The 19,363-nt window shown below is 46.6% G+C and overlaps 1 protein-coding gene across 3 annotated transcripts in view; it reads right to left on the reverse strand.

The window, feature by feature from the left end:
• Positions 1-410: 410 nt before the first annotated feature.
• Positions 411-19,363, reverse strand: part of TMEM40 (transmembrane protein 40) — a 32,992-nt gene continuing 14,039 nt past the window's right edge. The window contains exons 2-11 of one of the 3 annotated variants that reach the window (XM_079933898.1): positions 16,303-16,483; positions 15,645-15,746; positions 9,762-9,815; positions 7,439-7,474; positions 7,033-7,065; positions 6,597-6,644; positions 2,519-2,590; positions 2,362-2,436; positions 1,800-1,862; positions 411-1,043 (exon numbers count right to left, since the gene is read on the reverse strand). In XM_079933898.1, coding sequence (XP_079790024.1) covers positions 1,024-1,043; positions 1,800-1,862; positions 2,362-2,436; positions 2,519-2,590; positions 6,597-6,644; positions 7,033-7,065; positions 7,439-7,474; positions 9,762-9,815; positions 15,645-15,746; positions 16,303-16,315 — 516 coding nt within the window. In that variant the 5' untranslated portion in view covers positions 16,316-16,483 and the 3' untranslated portion in view covers positions 411-1,023. The remainder of the gene's footprint in view (positions 1,044-1,799; positions 1,863-2,361; positions 2,437-2,518; positions 2,591-6,596; positions 6,645-7,032; positions 7,066-7,438; positions 7,475-9,761; positions 9,816-15,644; positions 15,747-16,302; positions 16,484-19,363) is intronic. The other 2 variants (XM_079933897.1, XM_079933896.1) reach the window with 2 other exon arrangements.

The following is a 19,363-nucleotide window of genomic DNA, read 5'->3' on the forward strand; positions in this document are numbered from 1 at the left end:
TACATCCCCACTCTAGTTTCTTCTTCTGTGTATTCTCTAGTTTGTCACTGTCGCTCTTGATATATGAATCTAGAACATATTCTACTGGCGTGGTCTGGCTGTGTACAAGAGAGAACCTAATATCACCTCCTTCAGTCTAGACTCTATACCTCCACTAACACAACCCGAGTTTGCAATGGATTTTTTTGTGCTCTTATCTTACTTCTTTGGTATTTGTTGAGCTGAGAATACCTAACAGCTCCAGATCTTCTTCACAAGAACGTTTGCAAAACCCTGCCTCCTATTCCAAACCTGTGCAATTGAAGTCTTGGACCTAAAATGAGGGGCTTTTTGCATTTATTCCCTTTTATACTTTGTCCAGTAGGACAAGGTGCCCCCTCTGACTAGATGGGGTCAAAGAAGACCTCAAATGTATTCTCACACTCAAGAAACTGAAAGGAATATTTAGCTGACTCTTTTTAGTCCAGGGAAGAGAATGTTTATTTGACTCTTAATGGAGTCCAAGGACAGCAGGGCTGGCACTAGGTAATAGGAAGACCTGGATGCTGTGGATTTAGTTCCCCCAAATCTCGCCTGTATCAGGTTCACCCCAGGGGCCTGACGTGGTACTTCCCTGCCTCAGGGCAGTGGACCATCTGTCTGTCCCGGGATGGCTTGGGGACTTGAAAGAATTCACAAGCCCCGACAGGTTACACCTTGCAGGGCCCAGGGGTCTCCCACTGTCTCCTGAGAGGAGTGATGTCCCAGGATCCTCCTGCTGATCCAGGCCCCGGGAAGGGCACAGGCCCGCTCCCTCCCTCTCCTGCCATCCTGGCAGCTGGGTTGCATGCCAACACTGCCCGAGGGACACCTTGGCCCAGCTGGTGCCAATGTTCAGAACACATGGAAGGCAAAGCGCTCTCTTTATTGCTCTAGCTTGGCCCGCCAGCGTGTCTCCCAGGACGCTGTTCTGTCCTCGTGGGCTGAAAGGATGCAGTGGTGGTCACACCGGGGCCTGGCCTGGCTGCCCACCTGGCACTGGCCTCAGTCGGTCTTCCTGAAGCCTGGAAGGCAAAGCCCACAGGATGGCATGGGATTCTGAAGGCAGCCAGGCCTCCTCCCCACCGTTACCCCAGATGCCCAAATGCCCCTCAGAGCTGGGATAAGGCAGTCATGACCCACAGCCATTGCAACGAATTTCCCCTTTATGCACGAGGTGGATTAAAGGAGACAAAAGTTCATGACACACAGGCACACAGCCCCTGGTCTCAGTTTTGTGATTTAATGGTAGACACAGAGCTGCTGGTCAAGAAAGGGGATCTCCTTTAGCCTGGCCCAGCCACCCTAGCTGTGTGATTCTGGGCAAGTCACTCTACCTCTCTGATGAATGTAACTGACTAATGAGTTTCCTCATCAGCCAAGTGTAAGATAACTGAAACCCCCTCTCACCCCCAGCTGGGCAAATAAAATCACAAAGAAGACACTGTTTGGAGAGATGCAAACTTCTATGAGAGAATGAGGGATACCCAGGTCCCCTCCACTTTCCTACAATGGTTCAGACTTAAGGACTTTTACATCCATTCCTCACTTGATTTTCACAACACCTTTGTGCTGTAGGTATTATTACACCCATTTTCCAGTTGAGGAAACTGAGGCTAGAAGAGGCTCTAGAGCCCCAGAAATGGTAAATTGAAGGAGGCAGGACTTGAACCCAAGCCCATGACTCCAGGCCCTGTGCTCTTTCCACTATGCTAAGCCTCATTTGCAACAGACGACCCTGGCAGGGAGAGAAAGTGAACATAGAAGAATGTAAAAGTTACCTATCAGCCTAAACTTCTGGAAGAGGGGAATGAAGCCACGCAGGACACTGTGGATCCGGTACACTGTCAAGAACGGAGGAGAGAAAGGTGATGGAGCTCTGCGTCCCCTCGAAGGATCCGGGGTCAGACCTCCCCCTCCTGCCCTTGAACAAAGGCCTAACCCGTACAAACAAAGCTCTGATGGTGGAATTTCAGGCTGCAGGTTAAGCTTAGATAATGGTATTGAGTTCTTATTATTAAAAACAACCACGAGCAGCAATAACAATGCCAGGAAGCTCGGAGAATTCAGTACCTCACTCCATTAACTGCCCTGTTTTCAGTATCTGGCTGATTCTGTTTGTTTGCCACTTTAAACTGTCTTTGTTGTATTTTTATGGAGCTGCCCATTTTTTCCATGGGGTTTTGCCAACGACCTCACATTGACCTTGAAAGCGGTCAGGAAGCAAACACAAGCATAAAGAAATCTTTATAAAAAGTTTAGGTCGTGGCTTTCCAGCCCTTGGCGAGCCCCTGCGGCCAGCCCAGCCGCTGCCCTCCCAGAGACTGTGTGCGAAGGTCTTACCCAGGCCAAAGTAGATGCCAACAGTCTCCAAGGAGGCGAAGGTGAGCAGCCCGACCCCAAGGGACATGAACCAGTCTGCAGGGGCAGCGAGGGAGAGAATGGTCAGCCTGCAAGTCTGGACCTCTGCCCCCTGTTCTCACCACCCCCACACACTCACCTTTATAATAGTGATAACACACCAGCAAGGCCCCAATGGCAAAGCAGAGGAGGATGAAATGGAAAAACTCATCTGTAAAGGCAGAGGTGAAGATTACTGTTTGCTTCTTTCTCTCTTTTTAATTAACTAAAATATTCCTGTCTCTGCTCAAAGGGAGCTTTATTCAGAGAAGCTGCTCCTGACCAGCCCAACTAAAACAGCACCCCAAGTCCCACCTGTTTCAGCCCTCACCTCACTTTATTATTTTTCTAACACTTATCACCACTCAACTTGCTGGATTTTCACTGCTGTGTTTATTCTCTGACCCACTCTGTAGGATGGTGGTTGGGGATTTTGCCCATCATCTAAAGCGGCGCCGGGCATGCAGAGGTGTCTGACGCCTTATTTGTCAAATGATGCTAAATACAATTGTAAAAAATGCACGTGCCTAGTTTAAAAGTTTCCCATTGCTCCTTTCTCCCTTCCTGATCCAACTCCGTAAAAGCAAGCAGTGACTGACAAAACTTTTCCAAGTATATACATGCACATTCAAAACAAACAAAAGCAGAATCGGTTTGTGTACCTGCTGCTCTATGGTTTGTTTTCCTCTCTTTGACAGATTGGGGCCATCCTTTCTATCTCCGAGCATATACAGATCTGCCCTGTTCTTTTTTATATATATATACATTTATTTATGTATTTATTTTTGGCTGCGCTGGGTCTTCGTTGCTGCGCGCGGGCTTTCTCTAGTTGCGGCGAGCGGGGGCTACTCTTCGTTATGGTGTGCGGGCTTCTCATTGTGGTGGCTTCTCTTGTTGCGGAGCACGGGCTCTAGGTGTGCGGGCTCAGTAGTTGTGGCCCACGGGCTTAGTTGCTCCGCGGCGTGTGGGATCTTCCCAGATCGGGCTCGAACCTGTGTCCCCTGCACTGGCAGGCGGATTCTTAACCACTGCGCCACCAGGGAAGCCCCTGCCCTGTTCTTTCTGATGGCTGCATAGTGTTCCATGGCATAAACTTACCCTAATTTATGTAACTAGTCTCCCATTGAGGAAGCTAGAAGGGACTGATTTTCTGCACCAAACATCACCGCATATGAATGTGTCTGTGCCCTTGTGTGTGCATTTCCGTGGGCCTGGTGCCCAGAAGCAGCATTGCAGGCTCTTCCTAGTAGTTAATGGAGGTAGAGAGAGTAGCTGGGAGGCAGGGCCCATGCCCTGGGCAGGAATTCAGGGATGGTTTGTGAAGGAGGCCCCCCTGCCCTTTGCCAGGTGCTGTGGGAGTCATCAGGGGAGAGAACACAGGGGCCTTGACCCAGGCAGAGGGTTGTGATAGGGAAGATGCCAAAAAGGTTTTTAAAAGAAAGAAAAAGAAGAAAGAGAGGACAATTCAGAGACGGTTCCCTGGAACGAGGCAGGCTCTCTGAGTGGCCGAGGCTGCTGAGAATGTGTCCTACTTTAGTCCAGTTTGGCCACTGATGTGCTGTGAACTTTGGACAAGTGTCCTGACTCCCTTGAGCCTCAGCGTTCTCATTAATAAATCAAGGAGAGCAACCTCTACACCACTGACGGAGGGATGGATGGGGGTCTTGGAGGGGAAAGTCCTTTGTAAATGGTAAAAGGCAGAGTGAGACTACATATCACTGCTGTCAGGTGGCATGTGGAAGGCAAGTGAACAGAAGTGAGGAGGGTATTTCTGGTTTTGTTTTTGTTATTTTTTTTCTGCGGGGAAAAATCAAAAGATTATTTCTAGAACATTCTTGGCTCTGATATCAATTTGTCCTTTAGGGGAAAAAAAGACGTCATGCAGAACTAGACTTAACGTTTAAGAAAGCATCAGCCTTAGGTCTGTTCAGAGATGTGACAGAGTGGGGGTGAAAACTCTTTCCTCACCCAAATCTTCAGAAATGCAAAATGAATTCCTAGCAGAGAATTTCTCCCTGATCTTTCCCCCATTTTCTTATGAGTAAATACTTAGAAAATACAAATGTTTTTAAAAAGAGAGAGACTGCAGAGAAATGTAAGGCCAAACAGAGGGCTGGATGGCTAAGGCAGCTTAGTTTGAAAGAGCAAAAAATTAGAAATAACCTAAACATCTATCAAGTGGGGAATGGTAAATACATTATAAGGTCCCCACACTGTGGAATTGGATGCAGTTGTAAGATGTCATAAGCATTCAGGACTCACCATATCTGGGGCAGGGATTAATGGAAGAAAGAGAGTTTGAGGTAAGCCTTAAAGATAGCCAAGGCAGTAGGAGCTGGATGAAAGGGAAGATTTTGTGTGTGTGTGTGTGTGTGTGTGTATGCGCGCGCGCGTGTGCGTGCGCACATTCACGTGCCATGAGACAGGTAAGAAGGTGGGACCAAGGCACAGACCCAGTACAGTGAAGGGTTCAACCAGGTGAGGGCAGGGTAAGTGAATTTCTGGGAAGAGAACTTCAAGTTTTAGGGAACTAGAAGTTTTGGGGGCTGAAGAGATCAGGCCAGGATAAGGACTCCAAGGTGTATTGGAGCCAAGAGGGACCTAGGGGATCACCCTTGTCTGTTTTTTCTGATTTCAGCCATCCACACACCACCTTTGTGGGTTTTGCCCTTGCTACGTAGCACTGCTTATGACCTTCACAATTTCTTGCTACCCAAGGACTACTTGTACTATTTACTTAAAGTTTTTCTTTAAGCAGATTCTTATTTTTCCTTAAATAGATTTACTTGAAAAGGAAACTTCATGTTACAACACTAAGTGGAAAACTAGGATTCCATGTCTTAAGAACAAACGCAAGGCCCATAAAGCAAGACGGTGAAGGTCTACGCGCCGCTGCCTGCAGACAGCTCTGCGTACGGTCCTGATTTCTGTGTCCGGAGGGCAGTGAGCAAGGGTCAGGGTGGCACTAAAGGCCCGGGGGCTCCAAGCAGAGAAAGAGAGGGGAAAGGGCAGTCACCTTCTCACTTGGGGGTATAATGCCATGTCCTGAAGCAACCTGGACATGGCCTGCGCTTTGGGAATCTCAGTTTTAGTGGGATGAGGCTCACTTCATAGCCCGGGACAGCTCGACAGCACATCCCGGTTCATGTAGCTTGATAGAGGCAGAGCCAGGGGCTCGGACACAGGTCTCCCACTCCCTATAGGCGGGCTTTTGAACAACTCAAAATATTTCTAGAGGGCTTCCCTGGTGGTCCCGTGGTAAAGAATCCACCTGCCTATGCAGGGGATGTGGGTTCGATCCCTGGTCGGGGAACTAAGATCCCACATGCCGCGGGGCAGCTAAGCCCGCACGCCGCAACTACTGAGCCTGCACTCTAGAGCCCATGCTCTGCAACAAGAGAAACCACTGCAATGAGAAGCCCACACACCGCAACGAAGAGGAGTCCCCTCTCGCCACAATTAGAGAAAGCCTGCACGCGAATACCCAACGCAGCCAAAAATAAATAAATAAATTTATATATAAAAAACAAAACAAAACAAAAACTATGCTCTCGGGAGTTCCCTGGTGGCATAGTGGTTAGGATTCCAGGCTTTCACTGCTGGGGCCCGAGTTCAATTCCTGGTCGGCAAACTAAGAAGATTCCACATGCCTCACAATGCGGCCAAAAAAACCGCCCAAAACCCCCCCAAAAAACATGGTCTCCCTTCCCACCCTTACCCTCCTCCCTGAAGCCCCCACGATTCCAGGCCTGGAGTCGAGGCAGTCCCTCCGGTTCTCATCACTCCTTCCCTAGAGTCCAGTCTAATCTAACCTCACAGCTTCCTCGGCCCAGCCTGTTCCCAGCTCCCCATTATGGCCATAAGGCCTGGAGGGCGTTTATCATGCTAGTGACTCCGCGTACAGCAGAAAGAGCACAGGACCAGGATCCAAGCCCAAGTCGTGTCACTCACTAGCTGTAAGACCACTCCCCGTCCTTGAGCCTCAGTTTCTATATCTGCAAAACAGGAATCATTGTACCACCTTCTCAAGGTGATTCTAAGCTGAGGATTTTGCAAACTGCAGGGCCCGCAGCAGAGGTGGGCCATGATTACTGTCGTTCCAGGCCACCAGCTGACTTTCTACCCAGAGAAATCTGGACCAGACAAAAGCAGCAGCCCTAGAACCCCAATTTCCTTACCATCCTTCTTTATATTTAGTCTTCTTAACTGAGAGGGCTCCACTTCTCCTTGGGAACAAGAGAGAGACGACGGTTTAACTCTGACACGGTATAGCTGGTGGGATTCTCGCTCCCCTGCCTCACTGAGAATGGCTCTCCCAGGTTCTATTTCCTGGGTCAGAGGGCACTCACTGCAGGACCGGTCAGGGCAAAGCTTGAAGGTGGGGTGGCTGTCCTTGGACCTCCACTGATGCCCTCTTCCTCCACAGGCCTGTGTCTGTTCTGATCCATGTCACCTGAGCCCGGAGGCCCCTTTCCTGGATCACGGTGACACTCTGGCTGGTGACGGCATTGCTGCTGGGACTGATCTCCTTCCCCCCCAGGCTGCCTGTGGTCCTGTCCCAGCCCCTGGAATCCAGGCCGCCTCCCACTCCCCTCTTGGAGCTTGCATATTTACCACTCTCTGGATTAGAGCCTCTCCTTCGGAGTCCTGGAAATTAGAAACTCAACATTAGTGCCCAGGCCAGCTTGGGTCCTTAACGAGTGCCACAGGTGACTTCTGAAAACGCCCCTGTTGAATTCTCCAGCCCCCAGGGGATCTTTCTATCTATAGATTGTTATTAATAATCCCTTTGTTCTTGCCTGGACCCCGTTTCTAACCTCCACTGGCCCCCTGTCTCATGCCACAGCCAGCCCCGCCTGCTTGCTGAGCCCGGGTCAGAGCCCCAGGCCCCAAGCAGACTGGGAGTCCCATCTCTCACAGCCGTGCACCTGATAGCACCTGCCTCTTTTGGGGGAAAGACGGTGCCCAGACCTCGTTCAACACCAGTACCAACGACCCCTCTCCCCTAAAAGACACTCACCTGATTCCTCAGACGGCACCACCTCCCCGGGGGCACCTGCACAGAAGGGAAATCAGTGACTGCATATTCATATCCTCTGGGTGGGGAGAAGTTACACTGCAGAGAGACTTCCCATTGATCTGCAGGGAGCACTGGAGCAAACTGGAGGGTTCCTCTTTCATCTAAAGGGGCAGGCACCACCCCGCAGTCCCCGAAAGCTGCCGCAGCAATGCCTGCCCCATGTTACAGGTCTTCTAATTTCCCACGAGAAGCCAGAAATCCAGGTTTTTATATAAACTTCTTGACTATAAAAAAAGCTGGCAATTCATATTCCATCGAATCAAAGATATCATGGTTTGTGAGAATGACGTCATTTTATGGAAGGAAAACTACTGCCAATTATAACCGCAAGTTGCCAGTGATTTTAAGAGGCACCCTGATTTCACAGATCTCCAGATGTGAAAAACTGTTAGTTGTAGACGTGATGAAATATATTAAGAACAATAATAATAATAAAGATACTCTGTGAGCCAGATGATATACATCTGTACACACAGGCCACCAGTTTGCAATCTGTGCCTGTTCATTCCTATCCAGATGCAGGTGAGGACACTTAGCCACGTGGCTCCAGCCCCACCAGGCCCTGAGCTTGTGGAAGCCAAGCTGGGTTGTACCATGGAGGCCTTGGCCCCTGACCCCAGTGTGGAGCTCCTGTCTGGGCTGCCTAGGGTGAATCGAGCCCTATACGTGCCCTGAGGTACAGCCTTCCCTTTAATCTGGCCTGGGTAGCCCTCCCACCTCATTCACACTCTGGTTCTTTTTTTTTTTTTTTAATATTTATTTACTTAGGCTGTGCTGGGTCTTAGTTGTGGCACGCAGGAACTTTAGTTGTGGCATGCAGACTCTTAGCTGTGGCATACATGAGGGATCTAGTTCCCCAACCAGGGATCGAACCCGGGCCCCCTGCATTGGGAACGCGGAGTGTTTCCCACTGAACCACCAGGGAAGTCCCCACCCTCTGGTTCTTGGCGCCTACTCTATTCCCAGTGACTTCTCTCCTAGCCTGTCACCTTCTTCCCCTCAAGGGGAGGCCGGAGTCCCCACTCTGTACACTTCCGCCCTCCAGATCAGCCCCAGGACACGAACACCTGAAGGGGGCACTCAGCTCATGGCAATAAACACTCAGTATGCTGAACTGTCTTTAGGCTAATGTGCAAACAGGAGCCAGTGTCTGCAAGTGACCAGAGAGGCCAGCACCAAGGGTACAGAAGGCAAACCAAGAACGGCATGAAATGAGACTCCGGCAGCATAATTACCAAGTGCCTCTGGTGTGTCGGGAAGGGGGAGGCGGGGCGGGGAATTCATTACTTGGGGGAATTAATTCACAAATACGTGACGATATCTACGTTTTCTACAGTGAACATGACTTACTTTTTGATGAGAAAAAAACATTTAAAATGTATGTATATGTAACAGTTTCTCTCTCATTTTACACTCAGTGAAAACTTTCTTACACTACTTAATTAACAACATTTTAAAAAATTAGATAGTACCTGTTTTTGTTTAAAAAAAAAAAGAAAAAGAAAATCAGAAAATTCAGATGAAAGAAAATAGTATGACGATTACTCACAATGCTACCACCCAGTGGCAGCCACTGGTAATACCTTGATGCAGAATATTAAGATATTTCATTTCCATTTCTTTGAATGTATATGTGTTTCCAGTTGTATTTCTTGGGTTATTATCTGGCATTAGGAGACTAGGCGGATTATGTAAATGTTGGATTAAACAAAGTTAAACAGGTTTTCTTATCTGGCAGTGTTCATTTATGAGGCTTTTTGGCAAACTGGTTCATTCCTACAAATTCCTCCATTTCATCAAAGTGCTACCAAGCAAAGTGCCATAATATTTATATCTGCTCGCTGTAAAAATCACGATGCTTAGAGACAATTACTCCGTAATTTGAGTTTTGTAGAAATCAGGTCCTTAATTTTCCCTTGCATGCTTAAACAACCCAGTATTCCAAGAGAGAGGGTACTGATTAAGTTCCATCTTGCTGGTTGGAAAGCTGAGGCCCAGAAAGGTTGGGTGACTGGTCACAGTCAACCTGCAAGTCAGGGTTATAGATCAGAAGAGATTCCAAGACAGTCTGACTGTGGCAGAAAATGCCTGCCCCCACCTCCATCTGCCCATGTTATAACCACTCACCTTGCCACACCTCCTATATCTGCCCAGGACTTTGAGCTCATGAAACACCCTCATCACCTTGTTTCCTCCCAAAAAGGTCCTAAGCCTTCATGTCCTTTGTTTAATTCTGTTTTCCCCAAAGCCACTGGACAATCACCTTCATAGAGTTGAAGCGCATCCTTCAAAACGTCAGGCTCCCCATGCTCAGCACCTGGGTGTAGACAAAGCCTGTTAGTCAGCTCCCCACAGTTACAGCACCCCAGAGTGGCTTCCCTCTCCTGGTGTCGGAAGCCTTAAAAAGTAACATAGTCTTTGCGCTGGGGGTGAGGTGGGCGCTCTTCAAGAGGCAAGACAGCTGTACAAGAGCATTCCTGCTGCTCTGTCTGACATCCCTCACACGCCCCGAGGTGACTGTGTTCAGCTGATTGAAGAAGAACTGGGGGCCTGAGAGGACCTGGGCCTCGTTCAAAGTCAGTAATAAGAGTCGCCATTTTTTGAGCACTTACTATGTACCAACACTGAACTAAGTAATTTATAGTTAATATTTCACTTGATCCTCTTGGAAATGCTGTGAAGAAGGTATTAATGTCTCTCTCTCCCCATTTTACAGATAAGGAAACTGAGGCTCACAAAAGTTAAGTTATTCGCTGAAAGTCACACAGTCAGGAAGCAGAAATTCCAGGGTTCAAACCCAGGTCTGTCACCAAGGCCTGCACTTCTAATCATTTTTATCTCCAAAAATAGAACCCAGAGCTCAGCTCCAGAGTCATGAGAGCATTTATTAAACACCTTATGTGTGCCAGGATCTGTACTAGGCATTAATCCAGGCTCTTTCCCCCAAGTTCTTTTCTTCCCACAATGAATTTAGGCTAACATTTATTAAAGTTTTCTTTTAAAAAAACAAAATTATATTCTTCTGGTTATAAAGATAAAAAAGATTATTGTAAAGTATCTATGGTATAAGTCAATTCAAAAAAAAAACAAGCAAATGAAAATCACCCATAATTTAACCATCCAGAGATAACCACTATTAACATTTTGATATTTTTCCTTCCAGTCTTGTTTACAATCATGTATGTGTGAATTTTTACAAAGTGTATATGAGATCAAACGAATTCTATGATTTGAATTTCTCTTTTTCACTTTAGAGATGTATGAAGACCAGAGCTCTGACCAGGACAGGGTGTAGCATCACTGCTCTATGTTGCTGTTGTTGGACGTTAGGTTGCCTCTATTGTTGCCCTACTATAAATAACACTGCAAGGAACAAATTTTCACACGGGGGACTTCCCTGGTGGTGCAGTGGTTAAGAATCTGCCTGCCAATGCAGGGGACACGGGTTCAAGCCCTGGTCCAGGAAGATCTCACACGCCACACAGCAACTAAGCCCATGCGCCACAACTACTGAGTCTGTGCTCTAGAGGCTGTGAGCCACAACAATTGAGCGCATGTGCCACAACTACTGAAGCCCTCACACCTAGAGCCCGTGCACCGCAATGAAGAGTAGCCCTCGCTCGCCACAACTAGGGAAAGCCCGAGCGCAGCAACGAAGACCCAACGCAGCCAAAAATAAATAAATAAATAAATGTATTTATTTATTTAAAAAAAAAATCTTCACACGGACATGCTCAGGCCCACTGAGAAATTCAACCATCAGCCAAGTGGGCAAAGGAGAAATGGTGAGGCCTACTGCCTACTGGGCGAGCTGCCCCTGCAGGGGAGACCAGCCCCCGTCTCTGCCAACGTTTTCCAGTTACTCAGGGGGGCTAGTCCTCATTGCTGCTCTTTGCAGGGAACAAACACAAGCTGTGGGAGAACCTCAGCCTGGATCGAGCCTGGAATACCTCATTCTGGTGTCGGTTCTCAAAATTTAGTTTATGTGAGGAGTGTGGTCTGGGGGAAGAATTCTGCTTTGAGGGTTAGGGGACAGGAACTGCCATGAACTTTCTGTGTGACCTCAGACAAATCACTTACTATGTTCAATACGGCTTTCACTAAGATAAGACAAGGTCCTGTGAAGTATCGTGTTACTGAGGTGCTCTCCCTACTGCCCAGTATGGGTGCTGCATCAACTCTGTGATGCCACCAACACCACGCTGACTCTGGGTTTGCTCGTGCTCTGTCTCCCACCTGGAATGCCCTTCCCACTTGCTCCCTTATCCTGAAGCTTAAGCTGATGTCACACCTCCTGTAGAAGGGCTTTTCCAGCTGCCCCAGCTCACACGCATCTTGCCCACCCTCCTCTGGGGTTTCTATAGCATCAACTGTCTGTGCTTGACACAGTGGGCATGAGGGTCCCTGGTGGTGCTCATCCCTCCAACCACCTTGAGCTCCTGAAGGACGAGGCCTGGGTATCACTGTCCTAAGGCTGCCCCGCCTGCAGCAGGAGTTTGATTAAAGCCTTGAAGAATGACCGCGTTGTTGGCACTCTTGGATTGGTCAGCATTCTGGGGATTCAGGCCTAGGAGTTTCTAGCTTCAGGTCCAGAGGATTCCCTTTTCCTCAGGATGACCAAGAGGGCCCCAGCAATCCCGATGTTCCTCAGCGGGCTTGGGGACCTCCTGGTCTATCATGGATAAATTTTTTAATTATAGGAAACCAAGTTAACTGTGCTTAAAAATCAGTGCAGAAAAAAAAAAAATCAGTGCGTATGTGATCTCAACTGGTACAGAAAAAGAGGTATCAGGAAGTACATCAAGATAACAACAGTGGTATTTATCTCAAGAGATGGCATTTTGAGTGGCTTCTATTTTCTTCTTTTCTGTATTTTACAAATATCAATCAATGCCCCCAAAAGGCTTTTTCATCATATTTTGCAAAATATCAAACAATACAGAAAATAAGAAAGCAAAAATTACTCCAAATTCTATCCAACAGGGACAATCTCTATTAACATTCACATCAATATTATTTTAGCTTTCTCCATGATATATTCATAATTTTTTTTTTTTTTTTTTTTCTGTACGCGGGCCTCTCACTGTTGTGGCCTCTCCCATTGTGGAGCACAGGCTCCGGACGCACAGGCTCAGCGGCCATGGCTCACGGGCCCAGCTGCTCTGCGGCATGTGGGATCTTCCCGGACTGGGGCACGAACCCGCATCCCCTGCATCAGCAGGCGGACTCTCAACCACTGCGCCACCAGGGAAGCCCCATAAGATATAATTTTTAAAACTTGTTCAAGGATTGATTTTTTCCTTTTCCATTATGGTTTATTACAGGATACTGAATATAGTTCCCTATGCATAATATATAATTTTTAATAAAAGGTATTGTAGAATTGTATGCTGTCAAGAATGAGGATAATTTTTCTGTGTTCTGTCTAATTCAATTGTTTAAAAAATTAACTCTGGCAGAAAAAATCACGTTTGTTTCTGGTGTCCCGAGTATCCATCACTGAGCCTGGCACATAGTTGATGCTCAATAAATATTTATTGAATAACTGTAAGGAGATACACTAATATGTGTTTAGTGGTTATCTAACAGAGCAAAGGATGATTTTTTTCCTTCTTTCTACTTCTTTGTATGTTCCATATTTTCTACAATGTGCCCATGTGTAATCTTTCATAATGAAAAAACGTTTTAATTTAAAAATAACAGGATAGGGACTTCCCTAGTGGCGCAGTGGTTGGGACTCCGTGCTCCCAATGAGGGGTGCCCGGGTTCGATCCCTGGTCAGGGAACTAGATCCCACGTGCATGTCGTGACTAAGAGTTCACATGCCACAACTAAGGAGCCGGCAAGCCTCAACTAAGGAGCCCACGAGCCACAACTAAGATCCAGCATAACCAAATAAATAAATATTTTAAAAAACCCAAACAGGATACGTTAAGAACAAAAAGCTGGGCTTCCCTGGTGGTGCAGTGGTTGAGAGTCCGCCTGCCGATGCAGGGGACACGGATTCGTGCCCCAGTCCGGGAAGATCACACATGCCGCGGAGCGGCTGGGCCCGTGAGCCATGGCTGCTGAGCTTGCGCGTCTGGAGCCTGTGCTCCACAATGGGAGAGGCCGCAACAGTGAGAGGCCCGCGTACCGCAAAAAACAAAAACAAAAACAAAAAAAAGAACAAAAAGGTATGTAGGGAGAGTGGTGCTGCATGCCAGACTCTGAGTTAGGGCCCTAACGTGGAGGAAGGTGGGGGGCTGCTGGGAGGCACCCAGGCTTGGGGCCCAAGGACTAATGGTCACCATCTGAGCCTGAAGAATGGGCAGGGTCTGAGTTCCAGCAGCAGGCCAACCAGGGTAGGACCAGAGACCAGGATCCTGAATGTCAGTCTGTCTCAATGCTTCTAGGACTCCATGTTTATTTTCCTGCTGCTTTCTTTTAAGTGTTCAGTTTTGTTAACTACGCCCAGTCCCATGTGTATGTACTCTGGAGACCAGAAGGAAGGAACTTATGGCCACACTTGGGGGAGAACATTTGTGGGGGAGCAGCAACCCCTGAGGGTCAATCAGAATCAGAAGACAGAACGTCCCTTCCCACCTACGGAAGACAAACAAAGGGACAGAATCCCGTGTTGTAGCCCTCCTGCCTCTGGAAGCTCTTCTAGAACTAAACCTCACTGGCCTCGGTTTCCTCACCTGTAAAATGGGAATAACAACAATGCCTTCCTCATGGGTTGCTATGAGAATTAACTGAGTTATTCCACATAAAGTGCTTGGAACGCTACCTGGCACAAAGTAAGTGCTCAATAAATGCTAGCTGTGATGTTGCTGCCGCTATAAATTCAGCCTTACCTTTTGAGTTAAAAGAATAAAAGTAGAGAGACATCCTGCTTCTTTTCAGAGAATAATGTGGCAATTTGTAATCAAAGTCCAATTAGAGATGCTCATCCCTCTAAACCCATTAAAGTGCTTGTGGGAGTAGATATGTAGGACTTGATTTGTATGAAAAATTCAAAAAGTAAAGGCTTTTGTGCAAGGATGCTCTTGAGCAGGCCAAACTGGGGTGGGGAAGGGGGAAAATCTTAACAATAGCAGTTATTTTTAGAGCTATTACTATCTGATAGGTGCTAAGCCTTTGCACGTGTAGAATGTAATCCTCACAGGTATCCTATGAGATAACTTTTGTTATCATTCCCATCTTATGCATGAGGACTCCAGGGCATACAGGGTTAAGCAATTTACCCAAGGACGCTTAGCTAGTTAGTGGCAAAGAAAGGGTATGAACCTGCAGGCTGCTTGAATGGACACATGCACTGCCCCTGATTCCAAAGTGCTCCTACAAAACTTAAACGTTCCTTTACATGAGACGCAGTCACTTTGAGGGGCTACTTGGGAAACATGAAAAATAGCCGCTAAGATATTATGGAATAACATGGCAAAATGCTTAGGATAAGATAGCAAAAAAAATTGTAAACCAAGGACAAAATTGTCTATATGGTAATTTTTTGGGTTCTTTTTTTTTGGCCACACCACGTGGCGTATGGGATCTTAGTTCCCTGACCAGGCATCGAACACGTGCCCCCTGCAGTGGAAGCGTGGATTCTAAACCACTGGACCACCAGGGAAGTCCCTCTATGGTAGTTATAACTGTGTACAAGCTACATGTACAGAGAGGCAGGCTCTGGAACGGAACATGGAAAAAGAGAGCTGTAGTACCGAGGTGGGAGGTTCAGGAGACTGGTTTTTCTTCTTTTCTCTTTTTGTTAATTTTTTTCTTTTTTTTTAATTTATTTTTTTGGCTGCGTTGGCTTTTTGTTGCTGTGTGCGGGCTTTCTCTAGCTGCGGTGAGCGGGGTCTACTCTTCGTTGCGGTGTGCAGGCTTCTCATTGCGGTGGCTTCTCTTGTTGCGGAGCACAATCTCTAGGCGTGTGGGCTTCAGTAGTTGTGGCACACGGGCTCAGTAGTTGTAGCTCGCGGGCTTAGTTGCTCCACGGCATGTGGGATCTTCCCAGACGAGGGCTTGAACCCGTGTCCCCTGCATTGGCAGGCGGATTCTTAACCACTGCGCCACCAGGGAAGTCCAGGAGATTGGTTTTTCCATGTAAATGCTTGTCTTTAATATCTTAATATAGATTTATTTAATGAAATCATTGCTTTACCTGAGGAGGAGGATGAAGAGGAGGAAGACTTGCCGCTCTCATCTTGGTCTTGAGAATAGAGCTCAGCCTCCTCGTCTTGCTTGTGGAAATCCGTCTCTCCATCTGGGAGGCACACATAGGCAAGGATGAGCGTTTCCTGCCCTTCCCACCCCAGAGACCACCCAGGCCTCCCCAGGGGTCTACTTGGATGTGGGGAGCAAGGAGTGGCTGGATTCACTGGGACACTCTTCCCAAACCCCTAGGGCCAATGGGAGGTACAGGAGACCAGGGATCTCAGAGGCCCCAGAGGCTCTAGGAAGGCCAAAGGCAGACTTTTCTCTGAATGTGGAGCCCAGAGAGGGGCTTCTAAGCCCTCTATCCTTCCCAAGAGACCACTACACTGTGTAGAGCAGTTGCCAATTTAAAATTCTCTGTAAATTACAGGGCAGGTGGGATCCGATCAAGCCCTAAACCTTCCCATTCCCCATTCTGGGGCCATGCAGGACGCTTCCCACCTTCTGAGGACACTCCCTAGTGCAAGTCCAAGCCCCCAGAGCCTCTGAGATTTGGGGAGCAACTGAGGGTCCACACAGCTAGAGTACTGGGGGACAGACTGGACCAAGCACACACATGTGCATGTGTGTAAAGTCACTACTTCTCTAGAGGTTTTGACCGTAACTTGGGCCATTCATTGTGCCGCATGAGCTGAGCAGGGTCTTCTGTTCCACCTACTGCTGGACTTCACCTCCCGTGCGGCTTTGCCCAGAGGGCAGAGAGAGCAAACATACGGTCTAGATCTTCTGATTCTCCGTGGACTCGACTGTGGTCCTGAAGTGATCCTGAAGTCTCCATGGCCTCCCCTGTTGGAAGAACAATAGTAATTAATATTACCTTAGTTAATATGTTTAATATATAAAGAGCTTGGCAAATAAATAAGAAAAATATAAACAACCAATATTCAAAGGTACAAGAACAATTTATGAAAAAAGAAATACACAATTAGGGAAATTTGAATAATGATCACCTTTTGATACTATTAAGAGCTTATTTTTTAAAAAAGAGACTTCAGTTTTTACAGCAGCCCTAGGTTCACAGCAAGATTGAGTGGAAGGTAAAAAAAAAAAAAAAAAATTGAGTGGAAGGTACAAAGGTTGCCCATATATCCCCTGCTCCTAAACGTGCATAGCCTCCCCTGTTATCAACATCCTCCATTAGAGAACTTATTTTTTTAGGTGTGATATTTATATTGAAGTTATATTTATTTAAAGTATTCTTAAATTTAGAGATAAATACTGCAATGTTTATGATGAAATTATATGATGTCTAGGACATGCTTCAAAATAATCTGATTATTTGAATAAGAGAGTTGGAGGGCGTAGGTGGGGGTCCAAATATAACAAACACGACCACGAGTTAATAATTGTTGGAGCTATAACAAAATATAAACAGTAGTTAGATCTCTGAGTGGTAGCATTATGGGTATTTTTACTTTGCCTTTTCTAAATTTTTAGCAGTATTGCTTTTTTTCTTTTCCTTGTTTTTTCTTTTTCCACTATAGTTTATTACAAGATATTGAGTATAGTTCTCTGTGCTATACAGTAAATCCTTGTTATTTATCTATTTTATATATGGTGGTGTGCATCTGTTAATCCCATACTCCTAATTTATCTCTCCCCCCATTTCCCCTTCGGTAACTAACTGTAAGTTTGTTTTCTATGTCAGTATTTCTTTTGTTATAATAAAACAACCAATAATTTTTCATTACTTAAAAATGTAATATACCACTTTATATCAGTACAGTACTTAACAGTTTTACAAAGGGCTTATGTGTCTGTAATTCCATCTGAGCCTGATCACAAACCAGTCGGTTAGGAATTGGAATTAATTACTTCACACCTGAATTGTAGTTTCTAGACAACAAAACTTCCCCAAAGATTGTTTCACTTGACTCTTACAATAACCCTGCAAGGTAAATTTTTTTTTTTTTTTTTTTTTGCGGTACGCAGGCCTCTCACTGCTGTCGCCTCTCCCGCTGTGGAGCACAGGCTCCGGACGCGCAGGCTCAGCGGCCATGGTTCATGGGCCCAGCCGCTCCGCGGCATGTAGGATCCTCCCGGACCGGGGCACGAACCCGTGTCCCCTGCATCGGCAGGCGGACTCCCAACCACTGCGCCACAAGGGAAGCCCAAGCAAGGTAAATTTTATCATCCTCATTTTACAGAGGAGGAAACTGAGGCTCAAAGAGATGAAGAGATTTTGCATGAATTGGGACTCCAGAACCCACGTTCTGTTTAATGTACCCCAAACACTGGTGTGGAGCACAAAACTGCTCAAAGTCAAGCCCTGCTGGTATGGCTGTCAGGATTACAGATGCAAACGGTAAAGCAAGGGCAGGAAGCAGGCACTTGAAGGTGCAGCATGAGGTTTGGGAATCTGTCCCCTCAGGACACCATACTCTGTGCTTTCCTGAAATTCTGAGTGGGAGCTAGTGGTAACTCGAAGCCGGCCTTCAGATGAGGCCATGAGAAGGCCATAAGTGTGGCCCTGGAAAATCTAAACGGCTAACCCCAGTGAGCTGGTGCTCTCCTCTGGGGAAAATACACGGGGCTGCCATGGTTGGGCTGCCTTGATTTTAGCTGGGCACATGGCCCCCAGCTAGAGACTGTATTTCCCAGCATCCCTTGAAGCTAGGCGTGGCCTTGGGACCATGTGACTCATATTCCTGCCACCAGACCGTGAATGAAGGGGATCTGCGTGGTGGTGAGCTGACAAGATGTTCTAGGGTTCTGGGGGAAAAAGTATACACACACACAGATATGTCTGCTGTAAATTTTACTGATGTAAAGAATGTATGGGGGGATAAATTAGGAATTTGGGATTAACAGATACACACCACTATACATAAAATAGATAAACAACAAGGACCTAACGATTAGCACAGGGAACTATATTCAATATCTTGTAATAACCTATAATAGAAAAGAATCTGAAAAAGAATACTTATATATGTATATGTATAACTGAATCACTTTGCTGTACACCTGAAACATTGTAAATCAACTATACTTCAGTAAAAAATAATAAATAAAATTTTAAAAAGAATGTATAGCACAGAGTTACAAAAAATAAAAATACAGTCCTCTTTATTGTGAATTTCATACACCTCTAGCTTCAGTGTGACTTGGAATTTCTTGCAAAATATACTATCAGTTTTTACAAATCTATCACCAACAATAGTGTCACAAGGGCTTCCCTGGTGGCACAGTGGTTGAGAATCTGCCTGCCAATGCAGGGGACACAGGTTCGAGCCCTGGTCTGGGAGGATCCCACATGCCACGGAGCAACTAGGCCTGCGAGCCACAACTACTGAGCCTGCGCGTCTGGAGCTTGTGCTCCGCAGCAAGAGAGGCCGCGATAGTGAGAGGCCCGCGCACCGCGATGAAGAGTGGCCCCCGCTTGCCACAACTAGAGAAAGCCCTCGCACAGAAACGAAGACCCAACACAGCAAAAATAAATCAATTAATTAATAAACTCCTATCCCCAACATCTTCTTTAAAATAAATTAAAAAAAAAAATAGTGTCACAAAATCAAACTACAAATAAATGCTCAATCACTACCAAATTCAGAAAAGAGGCTGCTCACATCATGGATGAACAAGAGCACTGCCAACGTGAATGTTGGCTGATAACTTCTTTCATGTTAACAAGTAAGATGAAAGGCAAACAACAAATGCCTTTGT

This window comes from Stenella coeruleoalba (assembly GCF_951394435.1).
Source record: "Stenella coeruleoalba genome assembly, chromosome: 10".
Classification (NCBI taxonomy): domain Eukaryota; kingdom Metazoa; phylum Chordata; class Mammalia; order Artiodactyla; family Delphinidae; genus Stenella; species Stenella coeruleoalba.